This window comes from Hemibagrus wyckioides, linkage group LG06 (assembly GCF_019097595.1).
Source record: "Hemibagrus wyckioides isolate EC202008001 linkage group LG06, SWU_Hwy_1.0, whole genome shotgun sequence".
NCBI classification, from domain to species: Eukaryota; Metazoa; Chordata; class Actinopteri; order Siluriformes; family Bagridae; genus Hemibagrus; species Hemibagrus wyckioides.
In genome coordinates this window covers 11,366,088-11,387,898 of record NC_080715.1, presented here as the reverse complement: position 1 = coordinate 11,387,898, position 21,811 = coordinate 11,366,088, and the positions used below count along the sequence as shown (strand labels likewise).

At 38.0% G+C, this 21,811-nt stretch overlaps 1 protein-coding gene across 13 annotated transcripts in view; it reads right to left on the bottom strand.

Annotated features, from left to right (window-relative positions):
• Positions 1 to 21,811, bottom strand: part of tns1b (tensin 1b) — a 233,015-nt gene that overhangs the window by 59,287 nt on the left and 151,917 nt on the right. For 12 of the 13 annotated variants that reach the window (XM_058391898.1, XM_058391893.1, XM_058391897.1 and 9 more), the window contains 2 exons: positions 16,503 to 16,541; positions 5,788 to 5,829 (listed from right to left, as the gene is read on the bottom strand). In XM_058391898.1, the coding sequence (XP_058247881.1) occupies positions 5,788 to 5,829; positions 16,503 to 16,541 (81 nt within the window). Of the gene's footprint in view, positions 1 to 1,498; positions 1,783 to 5,787; positions 5,830 to 16,502; positions 16,542 to 21,811 lie in introns of those variants that run through there. The other variant, XM_058391903.1, reaches the window with a different exon arrangement.

The window sequence follows — 21,811 nt, the reverse complement described above, 5'->3', positions numbered from 1 at the left end:
AATGACATGCCTGTGGAATCCTGACCGAGAAGAAAGCATTGCGCTGTGGATCGAAGGTGTCTCACGAGCCACTTGTCTAAAATAGGAGAAGTGGAAAAACTTTTCATATGGAGGTGTGTCTTTGAAAGTACAGTTGCCTTCATTCAGCATTTTAAATGACATGGTAGAGTATGACCAAGGAGACCAAATAGGAACAATGCTTACAAAGAAAAACCAAGAATCCAACAGCATAATTATATACAGCACGTAGGACTATTCTTGAAAGTACACACAGGCTGGATATGGCTCTAATAATAGAAGGCTTTGATTATGATCACAAAACACCACGTGAAGTGTCCTAATATTGTGTTTGGCTGTTTTTAGCATCATATTCTACTGTTACTTCTTATGCTACTGGGTATCTTTGCATTCTATCAATATGTCGCTGATGAGTCCTTCCAGTAAAGTATCCTGGAAGTAATTTAGGCTTGTTTGGAGCAGCAGTTACATATTTGTGCTGCGTTTTCAGAACATTGTTTATTATATGTATGGTGTTATGGGAATATGTTATCTTACCTTTAAGAATCTAAAGTGGTGGTGGAAACACTCAGTCTGACCAAACATGCTTAAAATCCTGCTAGCTTAATATTAAATATATATTTATGTGGCATAGCAAAACGGACATACGTCTAATCAGTTCGGTTTGTAAACACCGGATGTCAAAATGTCCACAGTGCTCCCGAGCTGCAGTCGGGGGAGATATATGCAAAGGAGAAACATATTTGAGTTCTGAAAAATCCAAAAAATAATTTTTGAACTATATATAATAGAAAGTGTTAAAATGTCAAAATGTGAAGAGGTTTGAAAGTCTGCCAAACATATGATATATAATTGTCTATGTTTAATATATGATTAAGTGCCTATTACTTCCAAGTCATTTCTAGACATAGTTAACACGTTTGACATTTCAATAGATATTGGTTCTTTGTGGCAAGAAACAACAGCATGAACCATCGGGCTAATAAGCAGAAACCCCAAAGCAACACATAAACTCTAGCAAAACATATAATTACACAGTGAGTGATCGCCAAGATCACTCAAGTCCAAGGCGGGACATTAAAACACATCAGATCAAAATCAAACACGCCCCCACCCCAATCATACTTCCTTTCCTAACAAAAAAAACTTTCTTCAAGGATGAAGTGGAGGCCTGTACACTCAGAGCCACATAGCGCCAGGCTCAAAAAAAAAAAAAAACACCCACCCCTCCCTTAATCAACCCACAATTACGAGCCCCAGAAGAGCAGCCAAAAGCGGGTGGGGGTGGTGAAGGGGGTCCCAGGCGATCTTGATCAAAACCAGCTGGACACGCTGCTTACGAGCACGTCTGACAAATTAACTATCAAATATAGAACTGGGGGGTTGGAGAATGAGAATAGCGTAAAAGAGACAAAAAAGCTCTAAAGCTTTTGGTCTAAAGCTTGTAAAAGTGGACCAAGATGAGCATATGTGGTCCTACCTTCATCAGGTAGCCCGTGCTCCAGCGCCAGGCACTACGTATTGAGTTGAGGCGCCTCCGTAAAGAACCGCTGGGGTTCATGGCTGGGAAAGAGTGCTTTCTCTCGTTCTGCATTTTCCTCTCCTACAGCAAGCTTTGCCGTCCCCGAGCGGAAAAAAAAAACTCTATTTTGGGTCGGTGCCTCTTGCAGGATGCCACATGGTTAGCCAAGAGCTACAGTAGACCACAACTCGCCTTCTTTCCTTCTTTCTTTTACTCCCCCTTCTCCCTTTCACTTGTTTTCACTCCTTCCTTTGCTCGTTCTCGTTCAATCTCTCGCTCTCTACCTCCCGCCTTTTCCGACCTCCTCCCTCTTTCACTTGTGTGGTATCTCTTCGTCCAACCCCTCCTTTCGGCCCCTACCTCGTTCTCTCCTCCCTCTTTCCTAGGATGTGTGTTTTCGGTTGCCACCCATGTGAGCTTGGTTCGGTTCTCCTCTCTACCCCGTGTGGGTCAGGCACTAAGCAGCTGACTGGGGAACACCCTTCAAGATGTGTCAAAGGAAAAGATTGCAGACTTTTCAACTTTAACCATCTTTCTATGATGAATAAGTCTGTGCACTAAGTTGTGCTTCGAGTTTCCAAATCTTACGAAAAAAAATGGTGCTTAGTTCAGTGCATTACAAAAAAATTTTAAAAAATACAAAAATCTAAAAACTTAACGTGAAGATGGAAAGTAAGAAATCATGAATGCAATTTAAACCAATTTCCTTTTTCCTGTGTTTGCTTTAACAAAATGGGTACTATCTATATATAAAAATCTTGCTTTATCTGAGAATGTAAAACTTCTCAGCATAATCAAAACAGTCCAAGTGAGTCACTCTGAGTCACAGCGATCAGAAGACCTCAAACCACAAACTGGCAAAGGAGATCCTGTGATTAAGTCATATGATCTTAAGTCCTTAATAATCCAAGTAAAAATATGCAGGCTATCGTGAGTAGAACACGTCAGAAGAACCACACTGTAATGTCCATGACAGAGCCTAGAGCAGCATTTGGTGTACAACTGATCAAATATCCCAGTTGCAGGTTTAATTCCACTCACTAAGGGCACTATCAAGCCTAGATATCTTTTAATACCAGCCATATGCTCTACCCTTTCCAGGCCAAATTCAAGCCTATACCCTGATCTGGCAAACTCTACCTTGCCAAGAATAACGGAATATGATGAATAACAACCTTGAGATCCAAAACTTTTGATCCACAACAACATCCAACAAAGCCTAGGTTTTGGATTTGGAATACTGGAGCAAGTTTTGGGGTAATAAACCTGAAATAATCTGAAGAAATCAATCTGAGAAACAGGGTTAAACCACTGGCATGCTGTGCACCATGTTCCTTGGCTAAATCCTAGTGATCTGCTTCCTGTATAAGATCTCATTCAGAGACGTGTGTGCTATACTGTTTGAAAAATGGGTATGGAAGGTCATCAAGAGGGCAGTTTCTCTTTATTAAACCCACAGGATGTTAAGCAAGGAAAACAGATCATATCTAATACAATTATCTAATGACACAGGAAATGCATACGTCAAAGAAAAACACATTTGCATATACACTGTACACAGATAACACTGCTCAGGTCAAATTAACTATGAAGAAGATTATTCCTCAATGAAAATGTTTCACAGCTCAATCCAGGCATAACTATGTACAGTTATTTTTCTTCTCCAAAACATAGACTGCCTTATGGCCAGAGGCTATAACGCCCAATTTGTAATGTGATACTTCCTTCCTTACTTACTCCAAACCAGTCCCAAACCAGAGAATAAGTCAAAACCTATACTAGCATGTAATGCTCCAAGAGAAGGGTATGATGGGAAGCCTGTCTTGCAAAGCACTTAACTATCATTTCCCACAGAAACACACAAAGCCGCATACACCCAAGCAGCGAAAATAAAACACAGATGCAAAGCTGTAAATCCATCCACTTGTGTGTAGGCTATATTCGAAAGGATAAGAGGTCTTAAGAGTATTTACTGCATATCCTTCAGTTGAACTGTTGCACAGCACAGCAGTTGGCCTTATGTGAAGTACTAATGATCAATGGCAGAGGATTCATACACGGTACAGGCACCTCCATCACATTCTCTATAGAGATCAAGAATGTTCATGACTGTGTGTATCCCAGTGCCTATAGAGGCTGTGATGGGTGTCCAAAAGTCACTATAATGGCATTGATCACCTGTCTTAGATTCCCTAGAGCAGCTATAACTGCCTGCCCCACAATTTATAGAACAGTTATAACCACTTCACTCACATCCCGATAGCAGATGTGGTTATCACAGCTCTCTGAAGGGTTGCCTCAAAAGGCACAAAGTAACAAAATATTGGCAGTATATTTACTCAAAGTACTCAGGTCACTGGCCATGCACCACATGGAATATCATATAAATCGACCATTCAAATTATTTGGTCTGTTGGTTGATCACTACTTAAATATTATTTGTTTAGAGCAGAAGGTTTTCTTTCTGGCAAAGGGTCCAACAAGAACCACTTTAGAAAGTTAAAGCTGGTAAATTTGCCAGTTTGATGTTGTATTTATTTTACTGTGAAGATGCTGTGAAGGGAAAAAATTTCGTTTTAGATTTTGTTGGGTTTTTTGAACTTGTTGATTCTGGTTAAAATCCATGGGGCACAGTGTTTCGCCCTTGTCCAGAGATCGCAGTGATGACACAGCTATCTGTTCCCTGGGGGTCCAAAAGAGCAAAATTCTCTATGATCTCTAAATGGGAGGGTTGGTGTACTGTCTCTCCCCTATCAATCACAGCCCATCATGGGTGTCTAAAGCACATGTGTGATAAAGTCGGCCAGATAATGCTTTCCTACAAGTGTGTAGATAAAGCATGGGTAGCTGTTGACTGGATTCATGTGTCTTGGAGAAAGTATGTGATAGCCTTCACCCTGCCAGATTGATAACATTGTTAGAATTTGAGAGAAAATTGTTGGAAAAAAAATTATTACTATTATTATTATTATTATTATTGTTGTTGTTGTTATTATTATTAATATTATTATTATTATTATTATTATTATTATTATTATTATTATAAAAACATTATGGGAAATTTCTTTGTAAAACCTTCTTATAAGGGTATGAATAAATGTGTAATTTTTTATGAATGAAGATCATCTAGAAACTTTTCATTTTAAACATTAAAAAAGAATTTGATAGAGAATGTGTTTTCACTCTAGTTAGTGTGATTTATAAGGTTTATGGAGGAAATATATGTATATATATGTATATTAAAATGACATATTACTTGAAATATAGATATAAAAAAATAGCTTTTCAAGGATATGTAAGACATGAAATGATACACAGAGTTTAAGCCTTCTTCAGAGTTGGTACATTTCAAATGTAGACAAAAACATTTTGGTCGACATTTTAACATTTTTTTATTACTAGAGTTTAAGCGTAGATAAACATGCTACAGGTGGAAATTATCCAACAACATTGTTTGTTTTGACCAACATTCACACACACACACACACAAAAAAACAGGCTATAAATGTGTACTATATATCTTCATCTCCAGAGCAGCTGTTAACATCTGTCACACAGTGACAGCCATGACTGTCAATGTAAAGACAGTAGCACTCATACACATATGCCATAGACTGAAACTACACTCACATATGCAATTCTACTTCATAATGTCTGTAGTTCATTTAGATTAATGTCAAGTCTGAATGGTTATTCATCTGCACTTGTGGTCAGGCAAGCACAAGTGTTTTTAAGCTGCGTATTAGGGGCCAGAGCAAGCAGAAGGGAGGCAGTCATGAGGGCTATTTTTTTGCTGGCAAAGTGTTCACATGCCCCAGTTATGGCACGATGTTAATACTGGAGCTTTTCCCTCTGCCTGCTTTAAACACGGGAGGTGTTTTAACTGGCCTTGTCCAAACCAGCCTTCGTCCATCATTTGTGAGGCTGACTTTAGCTAATGTAACCAATAATTTGTGGTTTATTTCTGCATGACTTTTAGACTAGTGAGGTTTATAGCATAGCAACTACATAGCAACAGATTCAGTGTTAGAGCTAAATATTTATATGCTTTAAACCAATAATATTTAGAGCAATATTTACTTCATAGGAATCAAGTACAATAATTTACAACAGGAAATAAAACACTTACAACATAAAAATACACTATATATACACTATGTAATATAATAATATGTAATATTATACAAAGTGTAATATTTTACTAATACGCTTTTGCAAATAACAATATTACTTTAAAAAGTGCTTACCATTGTTTCTACATGTTTTAGTGGGATGTCGTTGCTGGGAGCCTGAAAACCATAAGAAAAGAAAAGAGTGTGAGAAACATGGTCAAGTGATTGAAGCAAGCCGCTAAGAGGCAAACTGTGGAAAAAGCCTGCAGGTGATTCCCCATGCCAGCGCCTTGGCATGGCACTGCTTCATTTCATTGCCCTTCATGAGAAACCATAAAGGTCAGCCTTTCCAGCTGTAAACAGAAAGGTGGTAGGTACACCAACAGAGGATTACCAATCACTACTCTACAGATGTTTGAGTAAATAAAAAAATTAAAAAAACTCTCTCTCCCTCTGCTTTTTATGAAAATTAAGATATAATGGTTCGCTCATTACATTCAAACATTCAAAGGCTCATTTTCAATGTAAAACCTTCAAAAAACTGCAAGTTATTTTTTGTGACATTGTTGTACAGACGATATATGTTTTGTGAGTGTGTGCATATACGCACATTAAGCCTGATACACTGGAGGTCTCCTCTACACAGACAGGCAAACAGACTTGGGCTGGGTTCTGTGTGTAGGAGCATCATAAACAACCTGGCTAAATATTTAGACAAGGCCACATAGCTTCACCATTAGTCAATGAAAGAAAAACGGAGAACGTCTGACTGGAGCTACAGCAGCACCATATACAGAAGTGCAGCCCAGACTTCAGCGGAGGAGTTGGCCCCGAGCAAAGTGTTCATTTATGGCTAGTTACAACCCCTTGGATCCATGATGTCATCAGCCGATGCAACTCAGCCTACTTAAAGTTGCATTAGAGTTATTCCTGTGTAAGACAGCCCTGCCTGTTCAACAGAACAAGCATCCGGAGGCAAATGATTTTACAGCGCCAAACAGAGCCGAGAAAGTAATAGTTATGACCTACACTTCTGTTTTCATATTGGGTAACTGTGGTTCTTTAAACTACTGTTGAACCTGAAGAGATGGGAAGTGAGAGGAGGGTGAAGTGGAATACATATCAAAGATGTGAACTGCGTCCAGGAATGGAACATAACAGATGAACCGCTGTGACTCGGATTTTAAGGAAATTCACAACAGCTTCACTTCAGTCAAAACCTGAGGCACCCGCTGTCTGAGTGGTCACTGATGTAATGTGAATCATCAAATCTTAGCTCCATAAGAGACTCTGCCTGTCTGTCTCAGTGTCTGAGAAATATAATATCTGGGAAAACACTAGGACTGCAGCTCTAATAGTATGAAACACTAAATGTAGTAATCCTAAATGTAGTGTGCGCAGTAGTAATCACTTCATAATGAACTTCTCGAGTTACTGTAAATCTCAGCCCCAAACTAGGCAGCTGTCAGGAAGAAATGAATCACAGATACATGAGTTTGTTGGCTAATATTTTTGTTAAAACCACAGAAATTCCACAAATTGATAGCTCACTGAACGGCACTAAAGCGTAATGCAGTTTGTGAAATTAATTGCAATAAGTGCTTCATCCTGGTCAGGGTCACAGTGACTCTAGAGCATATTCTGGGACTACTAGGTGTAAGGTGAAATAGTCCAGTTGTGAGCTGGCAACAGCACCCTTTATATCGCCAATAAAAACCTGTTTAAAAATTAACATGCAAAAAGGTATATGAATCTATACATCAGTTTTTTACAAACCTATGGTCATTAGCCAAATTATTTCCTGCAGTGAAACCCTTATTCTAACACATAAGGGATTGCATTTGGAAAGACTCATGAGAAGAGCTGCATAACATACTCTCCAACCAGCAACAAAACACAGTGTGGATTTGCCGGTAAGCCAAATTTTGAGGCTTTGTTCCTCTGAAACAAGTCTGGCAGTCAGTCTTCAACTCTGTGGTAAGGGCCTGAGGAACAGTCTGGCTGCAATGAGGTGTGAGGTCATGTGCTTGATGACTGTGGTGCCGAGGGTCTTCCACACCCTTTTCTCACACTGCATGAACACTCCACACTGCCAACTTCCCATAAACTCCTCTTTTATACAGGCTGGTCACTCTCTATGTGTTTCTTACCTTCTACTTCTCCTCTTACTATTGTTTTCCAATATTAATATTTATATTCCAACATGCTCATTTCAGGATTTTTACTAGATACTCATACTAAAAATGCCCTATTTTTTCTATATATAAATATAATTTGTGCTAGTAGTATATTCTAAATGTATTAAAGTGCTGGTTTCCTATTACGGAAAGACTATTATGGGATGCATCTGTTAATGCTCTTTCTCTCTTAGTTGTATGTCTTGTAGGGGTATAAAACATTATCTATATCTACACCTTTATCTGTATTCATATTTAAAGTCAAAGTGGGTGTGGCCTAAACTAGAAAAGGCAGCATAAAACCATTTCCAGGTTCCCCTGCACCTCATCAAAGTTGTCTTCCTTCTGCTGTCTCAGGAAGGTTTTCTTAAACCCAGATTGATGTACTGTTTTTTAAATGTCTTTACGATACAATACAATTTCTAACTATTTGTCTAATTGTCTCTTATGATCCCAACAAAGTTAATTTCTTTAATATTAAACCTGTAGTCATTTATTTTCTCTAAAGTACCAAAAGGCACAAGCAACCCACAAAAGGCAGGTTTAATTTAGTTTGACACCATGGTTTGATTTTAATTTGAAAATGGTTTAATGCTGCTTTCACACCAAGTCTGTTGGACGAGTCTAAATCAAGGCAAAAGTGAATCTTGTTTTTTGTTTTGGTTTGGCTGAAAATGAACTCATAAACTCTTTCATTGCTCAGATATGGTAATGGAAAATGGTAAACAAACCTTTGCCAAGTGTGACTAAAAATCACAAAAATCAGCAGAGCATGAAGAGCACAGAACCGATGCTAAATAAACGATTTAATTTGTGCACTGCATCCAGAATTTATTTTCTCTTCTTATTCGCTGGTCCAAATATCCAGAATACCTTGCATTTCTACAGGGTTACAGCTATGTTTTTGCCTCAGCTTGTGCCTCATGGGTCTGTTTAGCAGCTTGCATTTACCAAAAAAAAAATGCTGCTTGCAATCCATAACACACTGTATATTGGTTGGAAAACGATTACCTCGCTCAGACACTCTCAGACCGCTTGTATTGGTCCATATCCCAGTTCACTTGCTGTATTCTAACCGGCCCAAACAATTCAGACTAATGGAAAAGAAGCACCAGAGTTCGAATCAAGTGAACTGCATTTGGCCTTTTGACTTTCAACCTCTGATTACTCTTATTACATAACATTAGTCAGTCTTCAAGCTAAACTCACATTTCCAGACAGTTTCTTTTATCATGCTGGTACACAGTGACTGTCTGGGTGGTTTTTGCAAGCCACTACCTCTGCCATGCTGCACTTTCACCTGCAATATTAACATAAACCACAGCTAAGACACATGGTACCCAGCTTGGTGGAAACTACAGTGCCATTCTTTAACCCATTCATTTTACCTCCACAGCTACAGGAGTACTAGAGTGTACCGGCACTGAGCCTCAAATGTGGCTCTGTACTTATCACATGGGTTTACCACTTCTGTAAATGATTCTAAACACACAAATTATAGCCCACTTCAGAGCATATGTTAAAAAGAAAATAAAAGATACAGGGAGTTTTCTAAATGGAGGGAACAAAAACAATGTACAGAGGCTCCCTTAAAATGGCCCAAAACTAAAAATAAGACTTAGCAGTGCTCATTTGAAAACCATGGGAAAGTTTGTTTTGTGCAGTCCACAGCCTCTTCAGTATAAAACTGTTTGTGCTATCTTCAAGTATGAGAGAAAAAGGGAATGACTGTGTATAGCTGCTATATTATAAGTGATGAAAGGAACTTGTTTTGCATACATTCCACAACATTACATTTGATTATAAATGGATGACAAGCACAATATTTCATTCTTCATTAAATTAAAGATGGCAAATTGCTGTGGTGTATAAGTAATAAAAGAAAACTGGATGTTCTATTATTGGAAAATAATCAATTCTGGTCTGGTAACAGTACAGTAACTCCACTTGGTTCTAGGCTTCATAACTCCATGCTCCCTGTGGATTATTTTACGATAACATCACTTCCTGCAATGTCCCATACATATTATCCAGTTATTTCTTACATTTCCCATGTAGCTATTTAGGAGAAATTGTTATATGTGTTTTACATTTGTTTCATGCTTTGATAAAAACGTGTACTGGTTCTATGTATTGTATTTGCATACAGTGTTAAGCTGTGCAGCAATCATTTCATACTCTGAACTATGAGACATACACATTACTTTAAATAGGATGATCTCAGAATGGCTCATTATAATGTGATCCACATTCATATTCTCCATCACATCTGGTCAGCTCTGTTTAGGGTTGCAAAGAGGAAATGCTGGGTGTGTGCTGGGGTTTCTCTGACTCTCTTCCTCCTCTCCTGACATGGCTCACAATCTCTAAATATATTGCCTTTGTTTGGTTTCTTTGTTTTCCCATCACATAGGTTTCCTAAAACTTTTTTTCCCCCTACACTGTTCTGTAAAAATCACAGCTTGTACTCCACCCTAATATCTATACTGCAGTGGAATGGTTACAGGTTTGCCTTTTGGTTGTTACAAAGCACTGATACTGGTGACTCCTTCGCAATTGTTAAATAAATATCTCTTCATAGAAAGCATCACAAAATATGTATTTTTAGTTGTTCTGTAAAACATGTTTTGAATTTGTTTATTATTAAGCTTAGACTATTTGAATGTCCATCCCTGTAAGTTATCTGTTACTATAGAGTAACGGTCTCCAATTACTCTCAGAGCTGCTCTTAAAAAAAATAAAATAAAATAAATGTATGTAAAAACCTTCTGACCAAATTGGATCCAACAGTGCTGTGGTATAAAACGTTTTATTACAGTTCATTTCAAGTTTTTATTTGAAACCATCCAGTTCTTGTTTCATATTTTCTGTAGTCTAGGAAACAGGTAGATATTTTAATAACTTTCATGTGAATAGCAGTTAAGCGTGGATTTATGCTCCAGTGAAAATTCCTCAAACCACAGCACTTCATGAATACAGCTATACTTGTCTGATGAATGATTAGAAGAAAAAAAAAATGGCTTGTACTTTTTCCAGAGTGAGTACACATTTAGTCACAGAGACTCATTTTTAAAACAGATCCAATCTGCAGGAAAGACAAAACATGCTAAAAGGAGAAGGTTGTGGGAGAACTCTAACATTACTGTACACTCTTTATATAGTCCAGTGCCTCCTACTGGTGAGAACATATGCTCTTTTTTTATTCTTTCCTGTATGCCAAAAAACATTATGTGCAGAGGATGGTACGTTGTGTATCATGACCAAAAAAAACCCCTTATAACCCTTGTAATTATCCAGAACAGGGGATTATCTGAAACCTGTGTACACGAGCTGCATGAGAAGGCAGACAGCTGGTTGATCTGGCCAGAATGAGTTTCCTGTAAAAGTGTCCCACACTGAACGCCTAAAAAGGACATGTTATTCTACTTATCTGCTCAGCAGTGTGATTTACACATGGCTCAAGCCAGCACAGCTGAAACTGGAACATTTAATAAATAAAAAAAAAAGGACATTGGCTAGCCTCCTATTGGTCTTCTCTAAGGACGGCAGGGAGCAAGTTAGCGTTATAGGAAATATTACTGAATATTGCACTTACGTCAGCAACAGGTGGTCCGATGTTTAGGTTTGAATAGTGAATTGCATGCTTAACCCTTTTTAGGTGTAACATCCACATATAAAGTTGCTTGTTTTTTGGGGGGTTTTTTCCAGGAAAATAGATGCACATCATTTGTGACTATTACTGTAATTTAACATATCTTGATTTCTGATTTTCCTCATCCTGATTACTGTTGCTCTCTAGACTATTAGACTATCTGGCATTTATTTAACAAAAATAATATCTGCACTTTTTTTCACTCATTATACTAAACAAATAGCTACTTAATTTTTAACTCAAGTAAGACTTTCTATTATTCATGTGACTTTCTATTTTCAGTAATAAAAAACACAAAGAATTTGGATATGTGGTTTTAATAACTGATGCACAAAAGTGTTTAAATAAGGGCAGGTGAAAGCATCTTTCCAGCATGTAAACAAGGGAGGCTGCAGGTCTCACGAGAGTTCAATGGAAAGAATTCCTCCACCCAGCTGAAGAATCAGCCGCTGTGAGAACCGGCAAATGGAAGCATCCCAAATTGCCCTGTGACCTCGTGTTGATTCTCCCAAAAGAGGCTGGATGTCACAATGGACCCTCCACTATGTCCTGTATACAGTGTGTGTGAGAGAGATAGAGAGAGAGATACTCTCTCCAAGGTCGCACAGGCACACATATACACTCTGGTATATACCAGCAAGGAGAGACATTGGCCTGTTTACTGTCACTAAGTGTGTGGAATGCGTATTGCTCTGTTCTGGCCTATTATGGCCAACAGCACACTCGAATGAATCAGGAACAAAGCAGTGTGCAAATACATGTGTGTCTGTCTGTCTGCGTTTGCCTGTGTGTGTGAGTGAGAATCAGCCACATATTTAGACGTATCATAGCCATTCACACTGATGGAAAACCTGTTAGTGCATTTCATTTGTTTACTAAGGTGAATTAAGCTTGATCGGAGCACGGATACACACACCTAAAAGTGATGTCTGGTCACAATTGCTGCTAGTTAGCTCTTTTGATCAAACCATCCAAAACTTATTACTTAAAGTTTGTTTAGTCTATTTAGTTTTTTAGTTTGTGTTCCCAAGGCATTTTCAAAAATCAGTGATCTAGAAAGTAGTTCAACTTCTTAATGTTTCTAATATGCCAGTGCATTTCATGTGTCTTCTCAATCAATGTATTATGTCACCTGATGCAGGCTGAAATAAATTAGCGGCAAAGCACGCAAAATTTACACAGGATTTTAACACCAAGTGTAATCACTTGACATGACTGTCACTAATAAGCTGCATTTATCCTGATGCCTTATTTCTGATCTGAGTTTTCATCACTTGGAGGTCACTCGTTGCTGTAGAGGATGGCCCCACATGGACAGCCTGGAGATACAAAAGATTTGCAGTGGACAGAACCACTTACAAACCATAAAAAAAGGCTTTGGACTGTATGTGCCACAGGAAGGAAACACAGTCCACCTGAATTTATTCACATTCTGTCCAAGTGTTTTCATGTAACTGTGTATGAAATAATGACATCATGAGCTCTCTATTTCTCTAATATGTATATTTATGGATAAGAGACTGAATCTATGCTGTGTTGGTGAAAAATGCTAAGAAGTATAAAACATGAAGCAAGTGGAGTGTACTCAAACCCACATTTGTGTATCTCTCTGGTAATTTCAGCCTGAAGTAATAACGTGCACAAGGACACACAAAATGATGCTGAGATAAAATATCATTCATCATAAAGAGCTGCTTGGCTCGGTCTTGTACACAAAATGTAACTGGGCACAGCATGCAAGTATGTGAAGCTATAAACATTTTCCTAATTGAAAGATCTTGCCCATCTTTAGAAAGCAAGTCATTAGAAAACAATGTGCTGGCTCTGGTGTATAGTAAGGTTTTATGTGCTGTGATGCCAATGTTTTAATGCAGCATCTACAACCCATAAACATGAACATTAACATTTGTGATGCTAATGTACGGTACAGCATGGGGAAAGAGAACACAATCTAGTTAAACGGTAGTCCTCCATCTCTATCTCCATCTCTCTGTCTCTATCTCTTTCACTGTCTATCTGTGGGCAAATGCATCATCCTGGCATTTAAGACGAAAAGCTGGCCAACATGAGAGCACATCTCAGGAATGCATCTTGGCAGAGTGAGCGTGTCAGTATGCACCAGAGCACACCCTGAACGTACTCCTGATGGAGTGCTGACAACAAACACAACACCAGCATTACCGTCAGCCTTAAAATACTTCAGATACATCTGGCTGTCTTCACTGAAACCGGTCTAACATACATTTTGATCGAAAGCATTCGGACTAAATGTACGAAACGTGTGTAAATAGCAGATTGACGCAGCATCCACCTCATTTATCCCCTCAGCATTCAGGAATTCGCCAAACAAGGAATCAAGAGCAGCCAGCAAAGCTCCCCTCACCCTTCTGATTCCACTCACATTGTATCATTTTACAGGATTATTGCGTCATGTTCAGCGTTGAAAAAGCGTGCATAGCGAGGATTTAATACTAAAATTACACATCAGTAATGAAAGCTGAGATGTAACTATAGCTGTAAGCAGTGATCACCTAAGTTACCCCAGAATTGCAGAACTGGGGGGTGGAGTTTGATCAAAACAGGTTTGTCTCTCAGTTACAAATAATTCTGAATTAGGTAACAATAAGTTTAAGTCTAATTCATTAATACTCATAGCTAAAGGTGTTTTGAAATGGTAAACATTGCTTTTCACAAAAACTGGATTTTTTTTATGAGCTACGCTCATTTAAAATGAGATATAAGAGCAGTATTGTAAGCTTCTTCACCTTATCCGTCATGTCATGTGAATGTTTTCTTTACAGGAGAGGACACTGAATTAACACAACATTGCTATTACTCAAAATGATGAAAACTGGGAATAAATAGCCTACATTCCATGCAGACATTACAATTTCATCGCTCTTGATAAAGTATTGTTTGGCAACATTACAGTAGTGCACACAATTCACATTCAGAGCACAGAATATAAAAAATAGATTTCAAAATATTAGGATTTGCTGGATTAACTGCTGCCAGATATTAAGCAATAAGCCATGTTGTTAAATAGGGATATATAAATTTAATATATAAACTGAACTGAAATAAACCATTGCATGGTTTATGGTGTTTACAACTAGGGCTGTTCTTGAAGAAATAAATTGCCAGTAAACTAGACTTTTAAATTAATTTCTTTCAGTGCTTGCCATCTTCACATTTATATATCATCTCTTTTTCAGTTTTCATGTTCTCTATCATAGAATATTTGACAGCAAAGAGAAACAATATGCCCATATCTCTCTTCAGTTCACATATTTTATCCTGGACAATTTCTCAAAGGTAAGTGCTTGCATTTAAAAAAGTTACAGGTCTAGACACTAGAAAAGAACCTATGTTAGACAATTTTCAGAAAATCTGGCAAACTTAGAGACTTTGAAATGCACCTCAGAGAGATCATTGATCTAAGTCGACGTGTAAGCTGCCTCTGAATACACATAACCTTCCCTGAATAAATATTGCCGGAAATCTTTGGTCTTAAGTCGTTGACCATTTCTTTGGGAAATGCACAAAGAACTACAATAGGACACTGATTTCAAAGCTAGCTGTTAGCCTTTAGGCATTTTTCCACCCGAGGAACCTTGATGAGCTCCTCAGTAGCTCTTTCTCCACAGTAGGAATGTTTCTACATTCTATGGGCTTTTGGTGTTGGCTCTGAGTGTTCTGGGTGTTGTTGTGCCAGGTTCATAGAAAGACGACCTTACCTCTTGTTTTTAAATCAAAAGCTATCTTAACATACAATCATACTTTTTATTCATATATACATTTCTCCATACGCCTTCTTCCATTTCCTCTATATTTAATACTATCTACACTGTAATTTTATTGAAATTCTTTTCTTAGTATTTTTTTATTCTTTATTTTCTGCTCTTTCTTCTTATTTATTTTATTTTTAGGGCGAAAATTAAGAGCATTTCACTACATATTGTGTTGTGTATAGTTGTGAACGTGACAAATAATATCTTCATTTCAAACTTTTGCATATTCTGTAACATACCCTGATGCAAAGATCATTTCCAAAATGATCAAATAGTAAAAGAATTTTAAGTTGTAGTAAAAGGTTCCAGTAAAAAGCAACAGATTTACATATAGTTGCTTAAAAAGATCTACAGTCTGGCATGCAGGATTTAAGAGCTCGTGTTGGGTCAAGTCTTAACTGCATTGATATGCACTAATATAAATTCAGCTCTTACTCCCTGCCAGCTGGTCCAAGTATTACATTCGAAAATTTGGCCGGAGTTGTCCTCGAGAGTCATGCTTATTTTCGAGCTTCAGTAGAGTCAGGTTTTCACAAGTACAATTTTTTTTCTCTTCTCTTCCCTGGAACAACACTGGTGATTTTAAAAGATTGCCTAACTTCTGTTTAAATGGACTATAAATGGTTTGAATGTCTTCATTGGGTGCCTGAGGGATCTGCTCCTCTGGGCAGGTAGACGTCCGTCCTGCATACCAGTGATCTGCTTTGTTCAAAACACCTTCTATGAACTGAAAATGATACAAATAAAAAAAAACGCATATCTCTTTGACGTTGGGAAAATTATATAAATATGATTTATGTGAAAACATCATTCATTCTGAGGAGCCAGAGAAGAAGATTTATTGAAAGAGCAAAAAAGGTAATGTTCACCAAGGACTATGTTGCCAGAGGTAAGAAATAATGTTACCAAAGGTGTCCTAGTAGTCCAAGCAGGGAGGAAAATACAGCCTTATAATACTCTAAATACATTCTTTCAACCAAAAAAGGGAAAGATCTCAAAGATTTTGTTTATTCTTCGCTATCCCTACCGGCTTATCTGGCCTTGTCTTTTGGATTTGACTTCTAAAATCCATCTAGGTATACAGTATGAATGTGGATTATTTCTTGCTAATTTCCAAAACAGATAATCCTTTCTATCTATGTGATTTACTGAGTACATTGCACATGCAAAAATATCTTAGAGAATAATAATAAGAAAAGACTTCTGCATTAATAACAGAGATATTCTTACCAGTTCATAGTTAGCAGTGGGAACACAGGAGGATGAAACCTGAAATATAATAATAAAAAAGAAAAGTGTTAAAATGTTGGTAGCATTTTAGCAACAAACTCGGATAACTCTTACTTCTGTAAATTTACAGTCTTGGATATCATGAAATATGAGAGTGAGATTCTCATTCTAATTCTTATATGGTTTAAAAGATTTTAAGGACACTGAGGAGGAAGAAAATATTCCCCAATCCAATCCACAATTTAAAAAAAAAAAGCTAATCAGTTCCAGATCTTTCATCCATCACTATTTTGCAAAGGAGATTGGGAAGTCAATGATGTTTAAAGGCGATTTGTGTTTGCAGGAGCTCATGATCTGCTGACTCTAATAAGATTAGTGCTCTGGCTAATATCATCGCCAGTCTGTGTGCCTCCATTGAACAAATGGCCATTGTGCTTCATAAGCAGCAGGAGAGCTTGGCTGTAATTAGAACATTAAGATGAAATATATGGTAACGGATATGTCTGGATATGAAGATGAGCCCAAACAGGATGCAGAGCGTCAGCTCTCTGCCGCTCCAGCTCGAATCAGTTCACACGAAAAAGCATCCATTCACGTCACTCAAGGACCGAGGTTACGACTCAGGACAAAGAAGGTAAACAAAAGCAGCCTGGGTTGAATGGCGCTTATGTAATCCCATCCACGCACTTGCACATTCCAACAAGTTCACTTACATATGCAATACAAAATATAAAGCAGACAAGAGCTCTCCTTAGAGACACTCCATAACATGCAGGGGAGATAATAATATAGCTATAATTACACACATGCCTCTTTTAACTGCTGGGATTTTAGGTTAAATTTTCAGTGACTACTTAACAGTCCTCTTGGGTGCAGCCTCAATAAGATAAATCAAGATCTCCACAAGATCCTTGCATGCACCATGTTCTGATTATATGAGATCTGGTTTCGTAGGTATGTACCTCTGATCTTGGATCAGGTATCACCTGAGGACAAAGAACGTAAACAAACTAGCCTATTTTCTTCCAGAGTCTTAACTGGATACATTGTCTCAAGAGTCCAAAAACAACTAGGCTAGATGAAGACTATTCATATCAGTCTGTTTTTATTTGCTGGACAAAGAAGAAAAGGAGTGAAATTGGATTATTCTGCAAAATGGGTCCAAAGAAGCTGCAGTTGTTTAAAATTCCACTTTGACAGCTACATTATTTAAACCATTATTAAGACTGGATTGGGTGTTCTTTCTTTTAAGAACACCAACAGGATGTTTTGAACGTTAATGGCTCCACGAGCAATAGGCTGAGAATGAGGAGCGAAAATATTTCCTACCGAAACATGTTATTTCAGCTGAGGATGTGGGTGTGTGAAATACATAAACACTATCAATCTCTAGCTCTGCAAGGTTTCAGAGTATCTAAATGAATCATAAACATGATGGTTAAAACAACTCTGAACAACAGGGAATGAAAAAGGAAGGGTACGTTTCATTTCAGGTTCGGTATTAAACATGTAATCTGACAAAAGACAAATGAATAAAGAATGAAATTTTGTATAGGAAGGTATTTTTTATTTTATTTTTTGGACATATTGTGCCTAGGTAATGTACCTCTCATTTTCTGCCATCACTCACCCTTATCAAGTACAAACCTTAGGCGTTTACAAATACAGAATCATTATCTCTGCAATTTTTACTTTCATGCCTCAAATATAATCTCACTTTTAACTTATTCAATTGCACCCTTTATAAGGGACAGGCATTAACTGCACTATTATATCTCTTAATCTTGCCTCTAGCTTATCTTTCTCCACATGTCCTGATTTGTAAGCATAACGCACATGCTCATGTAGGATCAAATCCAAACTCACACAATGGAACGTTCATGATACATTCATTCATTCATTCATTCATTCATTCATTCATTTATCTTCAGTAACTTTTTTATTCTGGAGCTTATGCTGGGAACACTGGGTGTGAGGTGAAAATACTCCCTAGATGGGATACCAGCCCATCATAAATGTCTGCATTCAAACAGAAGAAATTTAGTGTTGCCAATCCATCCAATGCATGTTTTTGCCAAGTGGGTGGAAACCAGAGAACCCCTCCAAAAAAACTGAAGCGGACAAGGTGAGGCAGTAGACTGTTAAAAAATATGTGTTGCCCAAAGGTTTGTTAATGGGTGTTAGCTTCCAAAATTGACTCTATTGGGAGCTCCCTCTCTCTTTACAGTAAGTTGTAAAGTTTAAAATGGAAACTTTAAGGGTTCCCCCAGAGCGACTATTCCAAAGGCAAAGCTAAGTCCAGCACAGCACTTACTCACACTTCTTTAACTGACACTCTGTTTAACATACAACCCTTTGCCTATCTCAGCTATCCAAGCCTGAGTTTCCATCACCTGGTTTAGATCTGCTCTCAGGTCCACAGTGATGACAGCTCCTCCACCTGAGTCATTCTAACACCCTGTCTTGGTCCTAATATCGGTTCCTCCCAAGTAACCGCTCGTGATACTATCTAAATGTTCTGGGAATAACCAAGGCCCTATTTTTTCTCCCTTTTAAAGTAATCTCCAATATCAAGGCACATGCAACTCATATCTGTTTCCATAACCTAAATAAACTAGTATGTTGCAGGTACAATGGAAATGTGCTGTGCTGTTGGGACTTATATTGTGTCTTGATTCCTTATTAATTTTCTCAAAGGCTCTTAAGATTGATAGGACAAATCCCAGAACTTCCAGTGCATCACTGTTGGGAGTCTTCTTTAAACTCTGAGTCGTGAGTTGTAAAACATTTAAAAATGTCCATATACAATGAAGGTAAATCTCTGTCTTAGGACATGCAACACTTTTGTTGTGTCTTGTGTTCAATTTTTAAACACTTTGACATAGTAGACATGCTTCCCATAATATTAACAAGATATCTACAGAATATCATTAGGAATATTAATTTACACAATTCTTGAGAAGAGCAGACTCTCATAGAGAACATGTGGTGATTGACTGGCATCCCCTCCGGTAACTATTCATACCTTGTGGTCAGTATTCTGTCTTTACCACAACCCCTGACCATGTTAATGCAGTTAGATGAAGTTGAGTAGAATGAATGACTAAAAGAAAGCACACTATCATACCGTACAGTTCAAAATATCAACAGCATGCATGTTTTTAACCCCTACTCATTGTCCTGCGTCAAAACAAGTCATGGGTGGATTCATTCATTCAGTGCTGAGTTGCACCCACACACATTATTGACATTCAGGCCCATTTCTCACATTCCAACTAACTATCTCCATATTGCTGTAGCACAGAACCTTGGTGCTCATCAGCAGCAGTACTCAGAGCTGTTTCAAGCCCATGTGGTATCCATGAGGAGGGACCCATCTACCAAGGGCACAGGTGAATGGGCAACACCCAAGTCTATCATTGGGCCACCACAGCTATATAAACACCCAAGAAATGTTCTGTGGTGAGAGAAGGTAAGGGTCAACATTTTCTCACACAAGGAGAAAAGACAAGATCATGGGTAGTGGGGTTTATGCGAGTCAATGAGAAACCAAATGCAAGAACAGAAACAACCCGGAGATTTTATAAAATCATCCGCCCCACCACCTTCTATCTCTCTCTCTCTCTCTCTCTCTCTGCACTGAACTGGAGTAAGCCAGCTAGTGCATGCTCCTCACAGCACCCCTGAGAGCTCTGAAAGCGTTTATCTTTATTACATGTCTATGGCTTAAGGGCTAATCAGAGTCTTCATGAGTACAGAGATCTCCCTTAAAACTGCTGACATGTTTCCTCCAGTATCCTCCCTCCAATTTTGTTTCCATACTGCTTTGTATGTGTTAAGGTAGAGTCCCTGGTACATATTTTCCAAACCACACTAAACTTTCTAAATTTTCTAAACTTTCTAAATTTTCTAAACCTCTAATTAGTACCATGTTTCCCAGCTTGCCCAGAACAATGCCCAAAAATCACCTGAACATGCTGTTTGCTTGTAAGTACTATATCATGTAATCAATCAACAACTGGATAAACCACAAAGGCAATCAATAACGGAAGAAACAATAGAGTTCAAACTAATACAGTAGATGATTAGACACTTAGTTACAGTATAAACATTGACAGATCATGTATAGATGATTTGCGTCGCATTTGTCGTTTCTTTCCACGTCTGTCAGTTGTCTAATCAGCTGGCTGTGATCAGGATTTTTTTTGAAGGGTGGAAAAGGGAAACTACGCACCAAAACTCTGTAATCTCTTGGCTGGCTTGTATTGCAAAACAAAGCCTCTGTATTCTCTTTGTGAGGAAAGGAGAGGGTGGAAGCACATGTTTGATACTATCAGAGTGTACAAATGAGTGTAGTATAATAAGGGCTAATTATGTTTTGGCATTCCTTACATGCTTATGTTAACTAAATTAAACCAAGACACACTGAACATAAGAACTTATACCCAGAAAAGTATAGCACACTTTAGCTACTCCTGTTCTTTCTTCAGGGAAAAACGTTCTCTTATCTCCAAATATTTACCATCTCAAACTCAGCCAGCTCAGGCAAGTACAACATGAATGTGCTTGTGTTTTTTCTCAAGTGTCCCCTGAAGTCACGAGCAGGAAATAAGGCTCTGTTGAGGTCAAGCCATGGCGGACAATAGAAACATGGTCACTAAGATCTTAGATCTCCACACTTGCATAAACACACAGGCTTTTTTTTCATGCAGACTTTCATGTTTATCCAGGCTGAAATAATCCATGCGTCTGGCACGCCATTGCTGAAAGGTGCTCTTGCCAATATACAGAGTCCAAATCACATCCACTTTCCATAACCAAAAACAGAAAGATCACCCAAACACAGTGTAAGGTAGCGAGTGCCAGAGGGAATTGAAAAAACCCACACATATTTTTGTGAATAAAAAATATCCATTAGATGGCATGGAAGCTCATCCAAAATCCTGCCTTCATGACTGACAGCACAAACCCTCCTCCTCTCCCTCTCCCACTTGTTTACACCACTCATATTCTGCAGTGAAAAACATGAAGCAAGAGCCTTCTGAAAATGTGTTGTGCACAGACAGACACCATGCTTCTAGTATGCATTCATTAGTTTATGCAAAGGAACATTGCACAGGGTATTTTACTGACGTAATAAAGTAAGTCATTATGTTCATTTGTTAGAGCAATCATTGGTGTTTTGCACTAATTTGTAATTTATAGACTGTGTATTATAATGATTTTTATGAAACTAAGTTAACGAAAGTATGATGCCCAGATAAACAAAGAACTGAACATTTTTTTTAATTGATTGCATGGTTACATGA